Genomic DNA, 16,396 nt, shown 5'->3' with positions numbered 1-16,396 from the left:
ATGATGCTTGATGCGTTTTTGGCAGGTTTTGATCTTTTTTTAAAATCTTTTCTTAACTACTGAATGAGAAAAACTCTCTTCTTTATTGTTAGTTTCAAATAACAAGAACAGATGTTAACAACCCCTTGAAGTGCACGGAAGGTGTCAAACTGAGTCGTCAGTCCATTTTTAGGAAAATGTCTGGAATAATTCCATGTGAAGGTAATAAGTCTATAACCCCCAAAAAAACTGCTTGTCATCACACATCTACAAAGACCGGATTGGTGTATCTTCTCCAACTTGGAGAGGTGGGAGGTCTTTAAAAGAGCTCTCTGACAACTGAAACAGTTAGATTCAGTTTGAACTCAGTCAAGGGAGGAGGAGCACGTCAAGTAATGCTTTGAAGAACAGCGCCACATGACGAAGTGTCAGATTTACTTAACAACACATTCCTTTCTGTGGAGTGGAAGTGAATATATAAAAAGGATCTTTTTGCTTCAATGTGTGTGACAGAGGAGTCTGGTGTTTTCCCAAGTCAAACACGTACCAGATGACCATCTTTGTGTCAACCCTGAGTCAGAGCAAAGTTAAGGTAAGAGCGTTTTAAAAATCATAGGATTGGCAAATGAAAATTCAGCACAAATACAACCAGTATACAACCAGCTTGTGAAAAAAGAGCCTGTTTGTCCACATGGGCAGTTTGCTGACCTAAATGCAATTCCTAAAGAAAGCATGGCAAAAAACAGATCATGTGATAGGGGATATTTGTATCATGTGCTCCTGCATTTGCCACATGCCAGTTACCTCAATAGTTTTATTAGATTATATTAATTTAATATGTGTTATAATCAGTCATTAAGAAGGCTCCGAGTAATAATTGAGCATGATGGTCTTTTGCTCCCGTGTAGCATCTTGTTCTTTGGGAATAACTCTTTTCACAGCTCTGTTTCAAATTACACACACCCTTGTTTCATTATTGCTTTGTCGTTAAAATTTCCATGGCATGAAATGACCATCTTTCATGGATTTGCATGAGGTTTGTAACACATAATTCACAAAAACAATTAGTATACAGCTTAGATGTAAATGAGTAACAGATGACAAAAACTGAAGATAATGTTTCTATTAACAAATCTGAATGTATTGACTTTTGTTTCCTAACACATGTCAGTAGTTTAACAGAAAACAAATGAGACTGTCTTGTTTCAGTTTGGTGTTTCATTTGAGTCTGTCATGACTGTTCAATGCTTAAGCTTCACAGAATGAACAGTACAAATATACCATGTGGATGATAATCAAAAAAATACTTTCAAGCTCTTTTTTTTGTACAGTAAAGAACATGTGCTTGTCACCATGTTTTAACCCTGAGTTTAAGTCCATCTGGAGCTCATTTTACAATTGCCAAAAGGTGCTTGGTTGCAGACATCATGAGCTAAATGAGGAGTTTGCATGTTCTTCTCTTTGGTCAAGTTTCAGTGGCAGAGGGCACTATACGACCATGGATAAAGCTTGTCTAAAACCTCAGCCAAAGGTTCCTTTGAGGTCACACACAATTCAACATCAACCGCTGTTGATGGAGCTGCAAAACAACATACATTTTGTTGACCAAATTTGATTCAAAACCATATCCTGGTTAAGTTGTTTCAAACAATTAGGTGCAGTGGTGAAAATGTATTTTGCGTATTATTTTCACTGAGCGGAAGGTCTAATGCAACACTGGGTTTGGATATTTGGGTGGAAAGACAAAAATTGGTGACATCCTGACTGTTAAACTGTAGTGGCACAACTGTGTAGAAATTCCATTGATGGTTGATGTTAACTTTTGTTTATTTTTTTTGGAAATTAATCTATAAGACAGTGCTTTTCCCTTTCTGTATTTTTTCTTTCTTTCTTTTTTTAAGAAAAGCTTAACTGGAATTGAACCAGGACTTGGGCACTGTAATGCCTGTTTGAATTTATTGAGCAGTTTTTAATATTGTTGTGGATATATATATTGTTGTTAATGTATTACATACTCATATACTGTCCTTGTGAGTTTGATTCAATAAAGATTATTTTGGTTGGCATAGAGATAATGTTCGCTTGTGTCAGTTGCAGGTAAAGTGTCTGTGTGTGCTTATGTTCCTGAGCTTCCGCCTAACAATGTCTGAGGTCCCTGGTCCATGCAGACACTCAATCACTAGGGAGCACCTGCTGACTGTCAGGCAATTGGTAGGTGTTAAAACAACCTTGGACTGATTGGATCACATCCCCCATGCTGAAATTCTGCTGTTGTTGTTTCTACAGATGGATAACCAGTTGAGAAGTGGATGCTCAATAACCTACACACTCGTAGAGCGGAGAAGTTTGGTAGGGAAACATTTGACTAATTGGAACGTTCCCATCTGAAAACCAAAACTTCCATCAAAGTGCTTTTCCTGCTTCTCACTTTGTGCTTTTCAACAGAGCAAATATTGCTTTGTGAAAGCTGCTTTACCCTGGATCCTGGAGCTGCTCACCACCCACTTCAAGTATAATCGGGGTTCAGTGAATGATGGCTATGTGCAGTCCTTAAGAGCCCTCATCCTCAACATTTATTCACAGAAATGTGTGCCTCAGATTAATGAAGAGGTTGAGGTGAGTGTGTGTTTCTGAAAACTGAAGGTAAAATTGTTTTAAAACATGAAATGAGAATATGTGTATTGAAAAATATCCAAGCGGGAGGAAAATCAATCTCGCATTTCCTAAAAATCATGTTTGTCTGAATCTGCCACAGGATAAGCCTGAAAGTTTTGAGATGCTGTACAGAGGGTCTCCTTCAGAAGCACTCCAGAAAGCTTCAGAGGTGTTGTCTGTTTATTGGGAACTTGTCACTACCGGTGACTCACCGGTCGACTGGAAATGCCAGCATGAATACACAGAAACCTTTGGCTCTACCACAGAGCTACCCACAGAGTCAACCACAGAGTATTTCACAGGTGGGAAACTCAATCTTTTGGAATGTTATGTGATGAGTAATGCAGATGTCCTGAGCTTCTGTAATCACGGATAATGTATTCCTTTTTACAGACAGTTATGATAAGGATTCAGTAAAGGCCTATCAGAGAAAACCGATCACAGATCTGTACAAGCTCGGCTTCATCATTACATCCATCTGCGGAGGACTGTTGGTCATTCTTACACTCTACTGTCACGTCATTTACAAGGTACTGGCTCATGTATACCCTGTAAACCTAAAAAACCGAAGTGTGCTTATAAAGTTTAGCCTTGGATAACTATCATATTAGAAAAAAGTAGGCCTTGTTGAGCCCGAAGTCTTCGGTTACCCCATAACCGGGCCCGCCTCTATGCCTAGATCCAATCACAATCGTGGGGCGGGGTGTTAACAGATTAGCTGCTGCTAGCTCCTGCTTTGCTCGCTGCTGTTGTGTTTTGTTTATTTTCCACCTGGACAGACCGAGAGACTGGTCGCGCTCCAACGCGTCACGTCCGCTTTCGATATGATTGGTCGAAGTAGTACGTGACACACACATTGAATTCTCCAATCAGGTTCGAGAGGTTTTTGAATACAACCCCCGCCTACTCACAGCAGAGAACAGCTAGGCAACCGACAAAATTCCAGATGGATGAGAAACATCCATCTGCGTGAGAACCAGGTTAGCCTGGCTCGGCTTTCTGGGGCTCTTCTTGCAGTAGCACAAGCCCTTCTTCACTGATAATAACAAAACAAGGTGAAGGCTACGCTTAAAAATATTGGCAGAAGTATCTGTTTTGTAAGAAACACATGCACAACATCTGCAAATGTAAATGTGCATTTATAGTTTTTTTTAATTGTCTAAAGTTATTTGACCATTTGGCTCTTGTATAATTTCCCTTTACGATAAATAAAGTATTTTTTTCATTTGGCATTTTGTAATTAACATCAATGGTTTTAATCTGCCTGAAGGCCACTGTCCACATTGTACCTTATTCATTAAGCTAAAGTAATGAGCTTAACAATATGCATGAGTGATAAAACTTAAATTTTTACACGTACAAGTAGTGAAACAGTACCAGCTGCAGTTTTCTCTTAATCAAAAACTAGTTCTCTTGATAGCAATTATATGCTAACAGGTAAATTATTAAATGAAATTGTTAGCTGTAATGTTTTTTATATATACATAAAACATTACAGCTAACAATAATAAAGCAAACAATTTTGAATTGCAGTTAAATGTTTGATGCCAAGCTAACAAATTATCTGTCCTTGTGGAGAAATTTATGCTTTGCCTATGATTGAGATATGTTGTCTATTTGGGAGCATTGGACTTACTTGGCGATTAAGCCAGATTCTCTAGCCAGAGCTTTAGACAAGTTTAGACAACTCACGAGGCCTTCTTTATTTGTGCTGCATGTTTTGTTTAGTATCAAACTGTAGTGCCTGCAGAATTATTCCCACAATACACAGAAAAACTTTTTCAACTGTGTTTTCACTCTGATGGCATCATATATATCACTTTAGCCAGGACATCTTGGAGTTATAAATCAATGCAGATGGAGCCCTTTAGTGTTAACGTTTAATGCAGCAGGTAAATGTAGTGAAACTGTGTATTTTTATGTTCGTATTCAAAACGCAAGTTTGATTTTACCAGGCAATCTGAGTTAAGATTATATTTTCTTCAAAACTAGTTTGATTCCTAATCATAACCATATAATTTTAGGTCTTATTATAAGGACCTTGCCACCTGTTAACTCTCCAGAATGTCACCTTCTGTAGTCGCTGTCGGCATCAGCCTGCTTGTCAGAGCAGCAGAGCACACCTTACATGCATCTCAAAGATGCTGCCAGCTTTGACAAAAGGCTAGAATTGAATGGCCTAGAATGAACTAAGAAAGCCCCTTGAATGACAGATGAAATGTCTTCAAGAACTAAAAAAGAAGTTCAGTTGCCTTCTTCTGAAGCATTAGGAGAGTGTGATGAATTTTGGTTAGGTTGGTGCTACATGGATCAGCGTAACTGCACCAACTACTGTGGTCAGTTATTACGTTGCTAACTGTTGGTAACTCCAACCAAACAGTGGGTACACCCTTTTCCTACTGCCAGGTTACAAGCCAGAAAAAAAGCAATGATAAGCAGCTGGAGAGAAGCTTAGCCTTAAAATCATGACCCAATAGGTCGAGAATCTGTCTGTCTGCTGTATTCTTCTCTTCATGTGAAGATTTTTGCATGAAGCTTATTTGGTGGAAGAATTCCACACTGGCAGCCTTTCACAAACACAAACAAGTATGAATGACCGGACAGGCAGCAACAGCACTGAAATGAGATGACATATTGATGGGTCTTGGTGTTTTTGGACACAAAAACTCACATATAAAGCTGCAGCCGATTCATTCAAATGATAAAGGGCAATGAAGACATTCCCAGCATGTCATGATTTGATTGTCTTTTTGGCCGAGTCTTAGGTACAAGTATACAGGCTAGGTAGCACAAGAAAGCATGTGGAACTAACTTCTCTTCCAGGAAGTTTTATTTATTTGCTTGTTTAGCTGATGACATGCAGTGCCAACACATACCATTAAAAGGCGAGGGGCTTACGCATGACTATGGCATGAGAGTCCCTGATATTATATTACTTTTAGTGATTTTCTAGATTTCTGCATGTAAGATTGGATCAATTTCCTCCATTGATAAATTACTCAATATTTTTGTAATCTCTTTGGATTCTCTGAATTTACATTTTGAAATTGTGTTATTATCAGATTCTACTTCTGTGTCCCTGTACCTAACCACATATAATCCTAAATGAGTGGGTAAAGCACTTTTCTTACTCTGAGAACTGACACTGACAAGATCCCTGAAAATGTCATTCATAAATGTATTTTCACCTCGTATTTTTTTTTAAACAAGATAATTTTATTCAGCACATATTATTGAATTGAATGTTGGTCTTACTGTAATATTGTTATAAGTCATGAGCTGGTTCATTTGGACAGTCCCCTCGAGAAAGTCAGAATATAATATCCCTGGATATTAGAATAGAATAAAGAGGAGATAGAATAGAATAAAAAATACTTCTATTTGGGGCAAATACCAAAGATTATATACAAATATGTATATATGTTTGTGTGTGTATTTATATCAGGGTAAATAATTTCATTCTAACCATGCCCAAGCATTGAGCACTGAAACCTCACAGACTTTTATTATAATCCGTTGTGTTTGCAAGCTGGGAGAATATTTGGCTATTTGAGGATAGAAGAGTTCAATATGTTGTTAGAGGAAGTAGACAGCACTAGAAAAAACAAAACTATATGAATATCCTGTTAGAACAAATTGCAGTCAGTATGTTTGTGCTGGGAAGTCTGAATCAGCTAACGCAATTAATAGTCATTCTAGAATTGTTGAAATGAACATGCCAGAGAAAAATGCCGTCAAGTCAAAACTGCGTTAAACTCAGTATCGTGTTTTTTTGTAAACTGTGACACATGCCAGATCTGTCTTTTTTGGCAGGATGGCAGTTTAAATATAGAGCTGATCTTATAACTGGATCAAGATCACAACATGAGGCAAACATGCAGATCTTTTTGGTCACAAAAAAACGCACAAACTTTCAATAGACCTCTATTCACCATCACTATCAAACGGTTTTCCTGCTAAGGCTCAATATCCACCCAAAGTATGTTTAACTTCAAGAGATAGATTCATTTGGCTGGAATTCTCTTGAAAATGATTTGTGACCCACCTTGGTTCACCACCCACTACTTGAGAACAAGGATCTAGTTTTTCTTTGTTCACAGGGGCAAGACAAAATAACATAAACATCACATTCCCAGAGACATTCCATGCAAAATTTGTGTGTGGACTGAGATGCTCATCCGTTGTAAATTTGATATGGCTGTAAAAAAATGCAATTTTCACAGTTGGGAAGCGTGGAGCCTGTGGTGTAGTACGGACTCAAAGCAGTAAGAATGCATTCCAGTAATGATAAAAAGAAAAATTTCACAGTGGAAAAAATACTAAATCACCTGCAGAAAGGTTTTGTAACATTACATTCAACAGCCTAATTCATCTGTGTACTATCTGTTCCAATTTTTGCAAAATATGTCACATTCATCACTTTTATTTTGGGGGTTTGGTGAATTTGAAAATGAAATGTCTTTAATTCAATTCCTCATGCTTTAGTTCCACCGTGTGTTCATAGATGGGTTTTATTTAATAAAATCTTCTCTTTGCAAAACAGAAAACTCATAACTATCATGGATCAAGAATACGCACAAATTCGAGGTAAGACCGTACTGTATAATTGAACCAAAAGGCAGTGGCCTTTCCGTGTTTGTTTAATTAATGCTAATGCATACTTCTCTCATCTGAATTAAAGAGGAGACCAGCAGGACATAGAGATGGAGCGACAGTAATGTGAGTGTCCCTCTAAGTTATATATAAGTGCTGTAGACTGTCAAACATCTGGAGCTAGCACAGATAGAGATCTGTTAAACACATGCTTGTCCATAAAGTTTGACTAAAAGCACATACATCTTTCTTTTTTTTTTTTGTATTTTCAGTGTCCCACTTTCTCCACAAGTAGTGAGAACACATGACTGCAACATCAGAAAGAGCACTTGGGAAGCTGTACATTTTATCCATTGCAAACAAATTTTCGTCCTTCTTTGTATAATGTATCCAACTTACCTATTTAATCAAACGCTTTGACAAACGCTTCAGACAAATTTTTTGCTTTTACTGAGAACAAAGGCAGATCTTGTTTTGAAAGATGCACTGTGTATATTATGCATTATCTATTGCAGATATCTTTTCCAGACAACTAAATAAAAGTTTTATTTTTTACGGTAGTCATGTATATTGAATCATGTGTCTCAATTTGCCACCACTTAACCAACTGTTTGTAATGTAATGTTTGCCATACATTTGCATGTTATTTATTATTTTAACTCAGTCACTGTATTGATAATAAAAAGTTAACCATCAATGACAGTGTGTTTTTATATGACCCCATAGGTGACCATTTTCTTAAAGTTATTATCAAAGATTTACAGATCAAGTTTTAATGCAAAACAGAACAAACAGTTTTAACACGAACTCTAAAAAATAATGCGTCATTGGCATTACACCCTGTGTAACTGTTGGCAGAGCAGTGGAGAAACGCTTATGATGGATACACATCTGTTACAGTGGCAGCTTAACAAGGGAGGTATTCACAACATAGCACATGACCAGATTCGGTAGGAATAATGTCCTGCCACAGTTTACGCATGCATGTATGACATTCAATCATCATTGCATGGTTATGGCAAATAACAGGCAAATATTGAAAGAAAAGACAAAGTGGTCCGTAATGCTGTCATGATTTTCACTACTGAGTGAAGGTCCTGCTCAATGTTTTATAATCATAAATTGCATAATGTGTGAGTTTGAGAAAAACTGGACAATTCCCCACAAAATTGAAACTTTTGTATGTGTCCCAAAGGATCACATGTCCTGTCAAAAAAATTTCCCACATGTGATCAAGTGCATGTGTGTTGGCCTCGCTTTTGTTTTTGAAGAATTCGTGTAGGAAGCCGAGGAGGAATAAGAAAAAAAAAAGAATAGCCTGCAACATAACATGGTCAGTAACACAGTTAATCTCACAGGTTACCACTTATCAGAGTGTCATTGTTACAGAGGCAGTAATCCATTTTTCATCCCAAGACATTGCTCCATTACAAAACAAGGAATGTATTTCTATAATTCAATGTACTGCCTTTTAGAGGATTAGAGGCAGCTGTGGAGAGATAGATAGAGAGATGAAAGGGCAAGTTTTCTTCAACAATAAATAAATGTGAATTGCCTAAGAGTTAGAATTTGCAAAAGGGTTCCCACCCTTTTTCTCTTTCCAAGCCTTTTTGACTTTTTTCTACCTTCTTGTTTTAACCTTCTGAAAACAAGGCCATTTTTTTTCAACTACTTCTTTATGGTGGTAACCTGTGATTCCCTTTCATTCTTAATATCTCTGCATGGATATGACCAAAAGATAGTTTATGGAAGTCATAGAAGTAAATAAGGCTAATTCGGTAAACTTGACATTATGATTATGCAGTATGTATATTATAGGCAAAAGTATGTGAATGCTTTCAGTACCAGGAATCATCTCTAGTAACTTCAGCCTTGGAATAATTAAAGCTTGTAACTCCGAGCAGCTTTACATCTGGGAAGTTGGTGGGTTTACATACATGAATTCCTTACGTCGTGTCCTTCGCTTACATTTCTCTTGGATTGGAGGTCAGGATTTTGATCCGACCATTCCAACACATTATCTTCTACTATTCTTTTGTTACTATCAACAAATGTGTTCCTCTGTAGAACATTTTGTGTGCTGGGGTTTCTTGTGATGCTGCATGACCCACTTTTTCTTTGGACTTGGTTTAAAGACAGTTGTTCAGATATTTTCTTAGAATTCACTAGCATAATAAAGAATCCACTGTATCCTCAAAGACAGGAAGACGTCCTGGCCCAGATGCAGCACAATGATAAACTATGATACCACCACCAACGTGTCTCACAGATAGGATCATTTGTTTTGTTGGACTGCAGCGTTTTCATATCTTCCAAAAAAGATGTTATGCTTTGTTATGGTCTGTCTACAACACGTTTTTCCAATAGTCCTCTGGTTTGTACATGTGATCTTAAGCAAACTGAGGTGGGCTGCAGTGTTCCTTTTAAAGAGCAGTGTCTCCTCACAGCGTTGTCATTTTGTGTTCTCCTGTTGGTGGACTAAAGAAAATTAACATCAGTTCATGTGTCCATGTAGACAATAAAGTAAATGGTTAGATATCATTTATTTGAATATCAGCTCAGGATAATGCAGTGACTCATTTGAAGAGGGATGCTTCCTCAGAGACACAAACAACTCTTATGCAACGTGGAATCTTCAAATGAAAAAACATTTTAACGTAAACATTTTAGTCAAATATTCTGACATGGCCAAACAATCAAACTGTAATTTAATTATTGAGTGCGAGTGATCAACTGAAAAATGTTCTCGAAGTAGAATTGAGAATTACAACAGCCTGAAGTTTCACCATCTTCCACATGGTGGAGACAAAGATCCAAACTGAATGTAAAACATTTAAGAGATCTATTCAGCTGGTCCTTTGCCAGACATGACAAGCGGAACTTATCGCTATTGGCTACAACTCAGTTATATAGGAAACAGTGTTATTTTGCCCCAAAAAAATTCTGATTAGTCTGTGAAAGGATGTCAGCAGTCTGACTTGTCTTGTTTTAATCACTTTCTGTCATTCATATGCCTGCCATCTGGATATGGGATTATACAAGGTTGGTAGTTCCCACTGTCTAATGCTCCAATTGTTTATTAATTGTAATAATGATAGCAGTACTTACAACTGCTTAACAAAACATAATCTCAACCATGTTTTAGTGCAGTGGGAAGTGAGCAGTATAAGGTGGATACAGTGACATGAGAGACACTAAGATGAGCGCTACACATCAATAAAGGAAATACGCCGCAAACAGTAGGCAGCTTCGGCAGGAATGTCTCTGGCACTGATCTCATTGGCATCCAAACGCAGCATTTTCAGCTTAGAGAAGTTTGTCATGTCTACTGTACCACAGAAACTGTTCAGGGAGAATTCTGAAAAAGAAGAAAAACGTAAAAAGGGGTTAAACATGCATGTCCCTCACAAATGCTATCAGACCAAACCAATCTTAACAAAAATGACTATGGCCATACATTAATCACACAAGGCATTCTATGAATGTGCTTTAAGGATAGCTTTCGGTCACAGAGCCAAACTAAGGTCACCAGAGTAAACTTATTAAATCAATTTAAAATGGTTTCATTATAATCAGTCAAGATTAATTTGCTGGAGTTCTTGGTAGTAGGAAAGCATATGACTCAGTGTGTGTGTGTGTGTGTCTGTGTGTTATTATTTGGGCTTCTTTAAGTATCCTTTTTATTGTGTGTAAAAAACAGTTTTAGAAAAAACAAAAATGCTTCAGGGGATGGGCATCTTTTCAAAAACTAATAAACAGCTTAAAATTCAGCTTTTGCTGCCATCTAGTGGTCAACAATTTATCTTGTTGACACACCAAATTATGATCAGCGGGAGGGTTAATTTCCAAAAACAAATTGTACTTTGAAAACAAAGAAGCCCCAAACAATATGTGTGAACTATTACATGACTTTACTTCAGCTTGTAATCACACAAACAATTGGTGTGGCCCATTGTGGCTAATTGATTTATGTAAGTGTGGACTGTAAAAGGAAAGTGCAACAGAAAGATAGTTCTCTGAATTAGTTTTTTAACTAACCATTTATCCATCCATTTTCTATACTTGCTTAATCCAAGTCAGGGTATTAGAAGCCTATCTAAGCTGCTATTGGACAGGCTGCCAGTCTATCACAGGGCCACACAGAGACAAATAACCATGCAGACTCACCCCAGTCACCAATTAACCTAACATGCATGTTTTTAGACAGTGGGAGGAAGTCGGAGTAGCTGTGTACACGGGGAAAACATGCAAAATTCACACTGAAAGGCCCCAGCTGGGATTTGAACCAGGAACCCTCTTGCTGTGAGGCAATACAGCCTGTCAAAAGTACAGGATAGTTACAAATATCCATTTCAATTTGTGCTATCACAATTTTTTTTTAAGTAAGTGTGTTATAATTATAATTGTTAAATTATTATAATAGTACATGGCATTGTGTGCATTTGACTGAGTATGATCGTATGAGCCATAAGGTTCAAGGCAGTACCATTTTTAAGATAAGAATTTGTTATTTGGCTGTCACCATCTTTGGTTTTTGGGACCAAAAATTGAATGGAATGGATGAATTTTTAAAACGCAAGGACACTATACACACCCCCATTGGATAGTGGCCACATCACTGACCTGTGACTGAAACCTCCCCTTTAATTATGAGTCATTTTTAGCCTAAATATAGTTTAGATTGATTAATTACTTAAAAATACAATCATATAGTAATTATGAATGGAAAACTAGCCCTGGAAATTGTATTCAAACACATTAATAGTAGCACATGCTGTTGCAACATCCTATGCATTGAAGGTAGATGTACAATCAAAGCTGTGCCATGTGTAGCTTATGTGAATAATAACAAATGCTAGTGTACAGAGGCAAGATAATGTTTGATATAACAGAGAAAAATCCTAACGTCAGCCATTCATCCATTTTCTATACAGGCTTAATATAGTTATTATATCATATCTGGGAAGACACTGGCCTGTCGTCTGTAAATTCATTGTTTATTGGCTCAGACTTGAAACGGCTGCTTTGTCCTGTAATTTTAGTCTTTGCAACACAATTTGAAAAGCTGTTACTATTCTGCTTACTGTAAAAACAGACAAAAAAAAATCTCAAATGAGCATTTAAACTTTTTTTCCCCTTTTTAAAATGATATCCCCTGAAAGTGAATTAAAACCTGAGATGGAAACCATTGTAGTTGTGCTCCTAATAAATCTCCCTTAGATCCATTGAGTGGGGTGTAGTGACATGTGTTGGCATAAATTGACGTTTGCGATTAGACTACTTAAAAACATTTTAAGCCTTTTGCTTGAAGTGGATAGAAGTGTGGACACAAAAAACATTAAATGCCTGCTGTTTGTGATTGATTTGACCCTGCTGAGCCACAGTTGTCGCCGGACGAATGGTCAGACACACTCTAATTTTCTTATGAACACGAGTTAAAAAATTTTAAATCATGAATACTTATCCTAAATGTTACAAAATGGAACTTTTAAGCCAACACATGATGTAGATATGCACAGCTACACTTATCCATACAGCCTACGCAGCCCAGTTGCCAATTGCCATTTCACATTTCTCGAGACCAGAAATATGTGCCAACTGTACGTTCTGCACATAAGTGTAGGGCTGTTTGTGAAAGTAGCAGAATGCGGCTTCCAGTATGCAAAACGTGTGCTACGTGCGAGAACTTGTCCGTGTAGCAGCTATTCATCCTGTTTCTTTTCTTAATCAGTTATCATCTTCCAGATCACTTGTTTAATCTGCAGCAACAGGACTGTCGAAGGTAAAATATATAAGGCAAAAGATATTCCTGCTGGAGTCGAAATCAGGTATGTTCGGTCAAATGCACATGTATTAGGTTAATTTGCCACTCCATCTTTTGTCTTTTAAGAAAGCACCTGTTCCTTGGCTGGTCACTGTTGTGTTGTCCCATCAAATGTCCCAAATGTCTAAAAAACATAAAAAATGGGTATGTACAAATTGTACAAAATTTGTTGGGAAGAATTTTTTAATACCTGTAGACAGAACATGGACATGTGATTTTTTTCTTTTATTTAGAAAAATAAAATGGAAATATATTTCCCAGGTGTCTGGGTTGGATTTAATCTAAATGAAAGAAAAGCTACATGCTTTGCAACATTAATAGGTTTAATGACTAAGAGAAAAATGATGCAGGCTATCACTGTGTCTTTACAAAAAAAAAAACGTTGTAATAGTGTGTTTGTCCAAAAAATGGATACGAATCTGTTTTAGACAGCAGTTTTATTACCTGGCAGGATCACATTGACTTAGAATCCTACTGGTAGTCATTAACAAAAAAATTCTTCCCCAATTTCATCAAAATAGAATTTGATCGAATATTTGATTAAAAAAAAAGAATAAGATTTCATTACAAATATTAATTTGTATTTTCTTTTTATTTGTTGCTTTGTTCCTTTTTTTATTTAGCAATAGCACCGTATGGGTAGTAGGTCTACCTTCCTTTTACATCAAAAAATTATTTGCATTATTTTGTTTGGAGGACCATTACAATAAATGTTTAAATGATCATCAAACTAGCTAATGATTGCAGATCTAATATAGTTTAAAACAGTTTTTCAGTAGTCTACCAGGCTGTAGGTATGTTTATTTCTACTATAATGTCAGAAATTTTAACAGTGGTTTTGCAGAGTTGACTCCCTCTTAGAGCCAGCCTCAGGTGTGTGTGTGTGTGCATATATATATATAACTTAATTTTTTACCTTATCCGGAAAAAAAAACTTAAGAAAATGTGACTTTAAGTGACAGAGAAATGTTCATACCTTTGATCTTATTGGCTTGTAAGTACAGGTTCTCGAGGTTCCTATTGACAACAGGGATCCTCTCCAGTTTATTAAAGGACAGATCAAGCTCGGTGAGTGTGCTGATATTGAAGACATTGGATGGAAGTCCTTTATCAGTCAGCATGTTGTGAGCCAACCGAACAAACTGCAGGCTGGGGTATGTGATGAAAAATCCTTCAGGCACACTCTCTATGCCATTATACTCCAAGTAGAGCTGCTGTAGATTTTCAGGGAGGCTGTCAGGAATTTTCTTCAGCTTGTTTTTCCTCATATCCAGCATGGCTAGAGATCTCAGTCCCTTAAAGACACCTACAGTGTTGTCTATGACATTGGCTTGGAGCTGAAGAATGGTGAGATTGGTCATGCCCTCAAAAGAGTTGGGGAGAATGTTGGAGATCTTGTTGTGACTAAGTCGCAAGTTTGTGATAGACCGGGGAAAATTCTGAGGCACACGGGTCAGTTCATTGTGATCCATGTAGAGCAGATCCAGTTTTTTTAGCTTGCTGAAGACATTGTTGCTGATCTTGTCTGAGTTGAGCTGGTTGTGAGACAAAACTATCCAGACAAGGTTGGTAGCATTGTCAAACACGCCATCCTTGATGCCTGTGATCTGGTTATGCTGCAGGTAGACATACTTTATATGTGATGGAACATAGGGAACATGCTGAAGATTGCGGCTGTGACAGTACATAGCTGTGGGGTAGGCTAAGGGGCAGGAACACTCCACGGGGCAATGCACATCGTCAGCCTGCCAATGGGTGTTCTGCCACCTCCCCTGTAGATGGGACAACCACCGGAACGGGCTGTGGTGCTGGCTGATGCTCACATCCACTATTCCCATTATGAGGAGGAACACCACTGTCTGCATGATTACTGGTAGAAAACAAAGGGGGAAAAATGGTCAAAATTATGGATTATAGAAAGGAAACAAAGTGCCATATTTCCTTATCACAATATCACACACTCTGGTCCTAGTTGTATATACATCTTGAAACTAACTCAGAATTAGGCTACTGTAGTAATCTAAGATATTTCATGCTTCACTTTTCAAATGGGCAGAAGGTACAGAATACTTACCAGTCAATTGATCTGTGACAATGTCTTCTCCCTAGCTCACCTCTCCTGTGTCTCTCTCTGACTGAGTGTAGCTGGTACAGTGTAAATAACTCTACCATCCCTCTTTGCAGCCTTAGTCCGAACCACCCTGTCCCATTAGTGCATAGTACATACATTTTTCCACTTGCATGTAACAAACACTTCAACATATTACCTCCAGCAATGTAAATATCAATCCCATCTGTAAACTGGTGAGAACATCTGCTTTTTAACAACCTTGTTTTCCATCTCTGTGTCAAGCCTTTTCATTAACACAGTCACTACATGTCTGGCTTGCCTCTTACAGTTGTGTTTTGGCTGTTATAAGCCGCTTTCGGACTGTAGGAACCTTTGGCAGTTCTAATAACCTTTTAATCCGCGGGGCCGTTTTCTCCCGTGTTCGGACATACAGGAACTCGGGGCTTTCTCCCTTAGTTCCTATAACTATTTAGCTCCTTCTCCGAGGTCGGGTCTTTTCATAGTTCTTATAGAACGAATCTAACGGAGGTGTGTGGTGGTCGGTAGCTACGCCCCATGTCATGCTATCACGGCTGAAATGTTTACTCATACAACACAGACACAACCGGCGGGTGTTTAATAAGTTAAACTTACACTGGTCTCATTTGTCTGCAGCGCTCTGCTCTCCTTTCTTCCTTCATGAAATGAAAAAGTATCGTCTCCTGACTCTCTCTGTGAGCTTTTCCAGCCTCGATATTAGACGCCTGATGTGATTGTCCATGATTAATATCACCATCATGCAGACCATAAACACAGTGGCCTCCCCGCTCTCCATATTAGCTTCTTGGTGGTGTTTTTTCTACTCTCCTTACTTTTACCGTTTTGTTTTGTGTTTGAATGTAGCGCTAAACGGCTAACGGCTAACACGTCACTGAAGCAGACGGCTGCGCGCGGCGCATCAGTCCCTATCATGTGCGAATGCAGACTGAAACAGTTCCGCTGGGGAAGGATAGTTATCAGAACGAAATTCGAGGAGGGTAGTTCTGATAACTACTTTCTTAGAACGGTCTGTCCGAAAGCGGCTATAGAGAGGGTATGTGCAATTGCTATTGAAAGTGTAACCACACAAGACATTGTAATTGCTGTTCTTTCTAATATTGAATCATTGCAGCTAAGGGGGTATTGTAAATCTAATCCTTATGTCTCTGCATGCTTTGGTCCAACATATACAGTGTGTCAACAAAGTATGCCAAACCCTGTTATTTGTACAAGATCTTCCTCCTTAAACATATTTC

The 16,396-nt window shown here is 37.9% G+C and overlaps 2 protein-coding genes across 3 annotated transcripts; one reads left to right on the top strand and one right to left on the bottom strand.

Annotated features, from left to right (window-relative positions):
* The first annotated feature begins 349 nt into the window (after nt 1-349).
* Nucleotides 350-7,884, top strand: csf1b (colony stimulating factor 1b (macrophage)). Of its 2 annotated transcripts, none has more exons than XM_075475714.1 (9): nt 350-571; nt 2,077-2,190; nt 2,266-2,328; nt 2,425-2,595; nt 2,735-2,936; nt 3,028-3,164; nt 7,178-7,221; nt 7,316-7,353; nt 7,500-7,884. In XM_075475714.1, the coding sequence occupies exons 1-8, from the start codon at nt 530-532 to the stop codon at nt 7,350-7,352; spliced, it is 810 nt and encodes a 269-aa protein (XP_075331829.1). In that variant the 5' UTR covers nt 350-529; the 3' UTR covers nt 7,353; nt 7,500-7,884. The 2 variants fall into 2 exon arrangements, with proteins under 2 accessions (XP_075331829.1, XP_075331828.1); XM_075475713.1 differs by having other exon boundaries at nt 2,071-2,190.
* Nucleotides 7,885-10,433: 2,549 nt separating this feature from the next.
* Nucleotides 10,434-14,916, bottom strand: fmodb (fibromodulin b). Its single transcript, XM_075475712.1, has 2 exons — nt 14,028-14,916; nt 10,434-10,585 (listed from the first exon to the last, which is right to left on the bottom strand). Exons 1-2 carry the CDS (start codon nt 14,914-14,916, stop codon nt 10,434-10,436), a joined length of 1,041 nt encoding a protein of 346 aa, XP_075331827.1.
* Between the last annotated feature and the right edge of the window lie 1,480 nt (nt 14,917-16,396).

The sequence above is a fragment of the Odontesthes bonariensis genome, chromosome 10, assembly GCF_027942865.1.
Source record: "Odontesthes bonariensis isolate fOdoBon6 chromosome 10, fOdoBon6.hap1, whole genome shotgun sequence".
Lineage (NCBI taxonomy): Eukaryota > Metazoa > Chordata > Actinopteri > Atheriniformes > Atherinopsidae > Odontesthes > Odontesthes bonariensis.
The sequence above is the reverse complement of the archived record's forward strand: the minus strand, read 5'-3'. Positions and strand labels throughout refer to the sequence as shown.

Bases quoted from the DNA above. Each gene is read 5' to 3' on its own strand.
- csf1b (XM_075475713.1), top strand. From the start codon at position 530: ATGACCATCTTTGTGTCAACCCTGAGTCAGAGCAAAGTTAAG. The intron at 2,596-2,734 runs GTGAGTGTGTGT...AATCTGCCACAG, and splicing joins AGATTAATGAAGAGGTTGAG to GATAAGCCTGAAAGTTTTGA. The intron at 2,937-3,027 runs GTGGGAAACTCA...TCCTTTTTACAG, and splicing joins AACCACAGAGTATTTCACAG to ACAGTTATGATAAGGATTCA.
- fmodb (XM_075475712.1), bottom strand. From the start codon at position 14,916: ATGCAGACAGTGGTGTTCCTCCTCATAATGGGAATAGTGGATGTGAGC. The intron at 10,586-14,027 runs GTATGAACATTT...CTTCTTTTTCAG, and splicing joins ACAAGCCAATAAGATCAAAG to AATTCTCCCTGAACAGTTTC.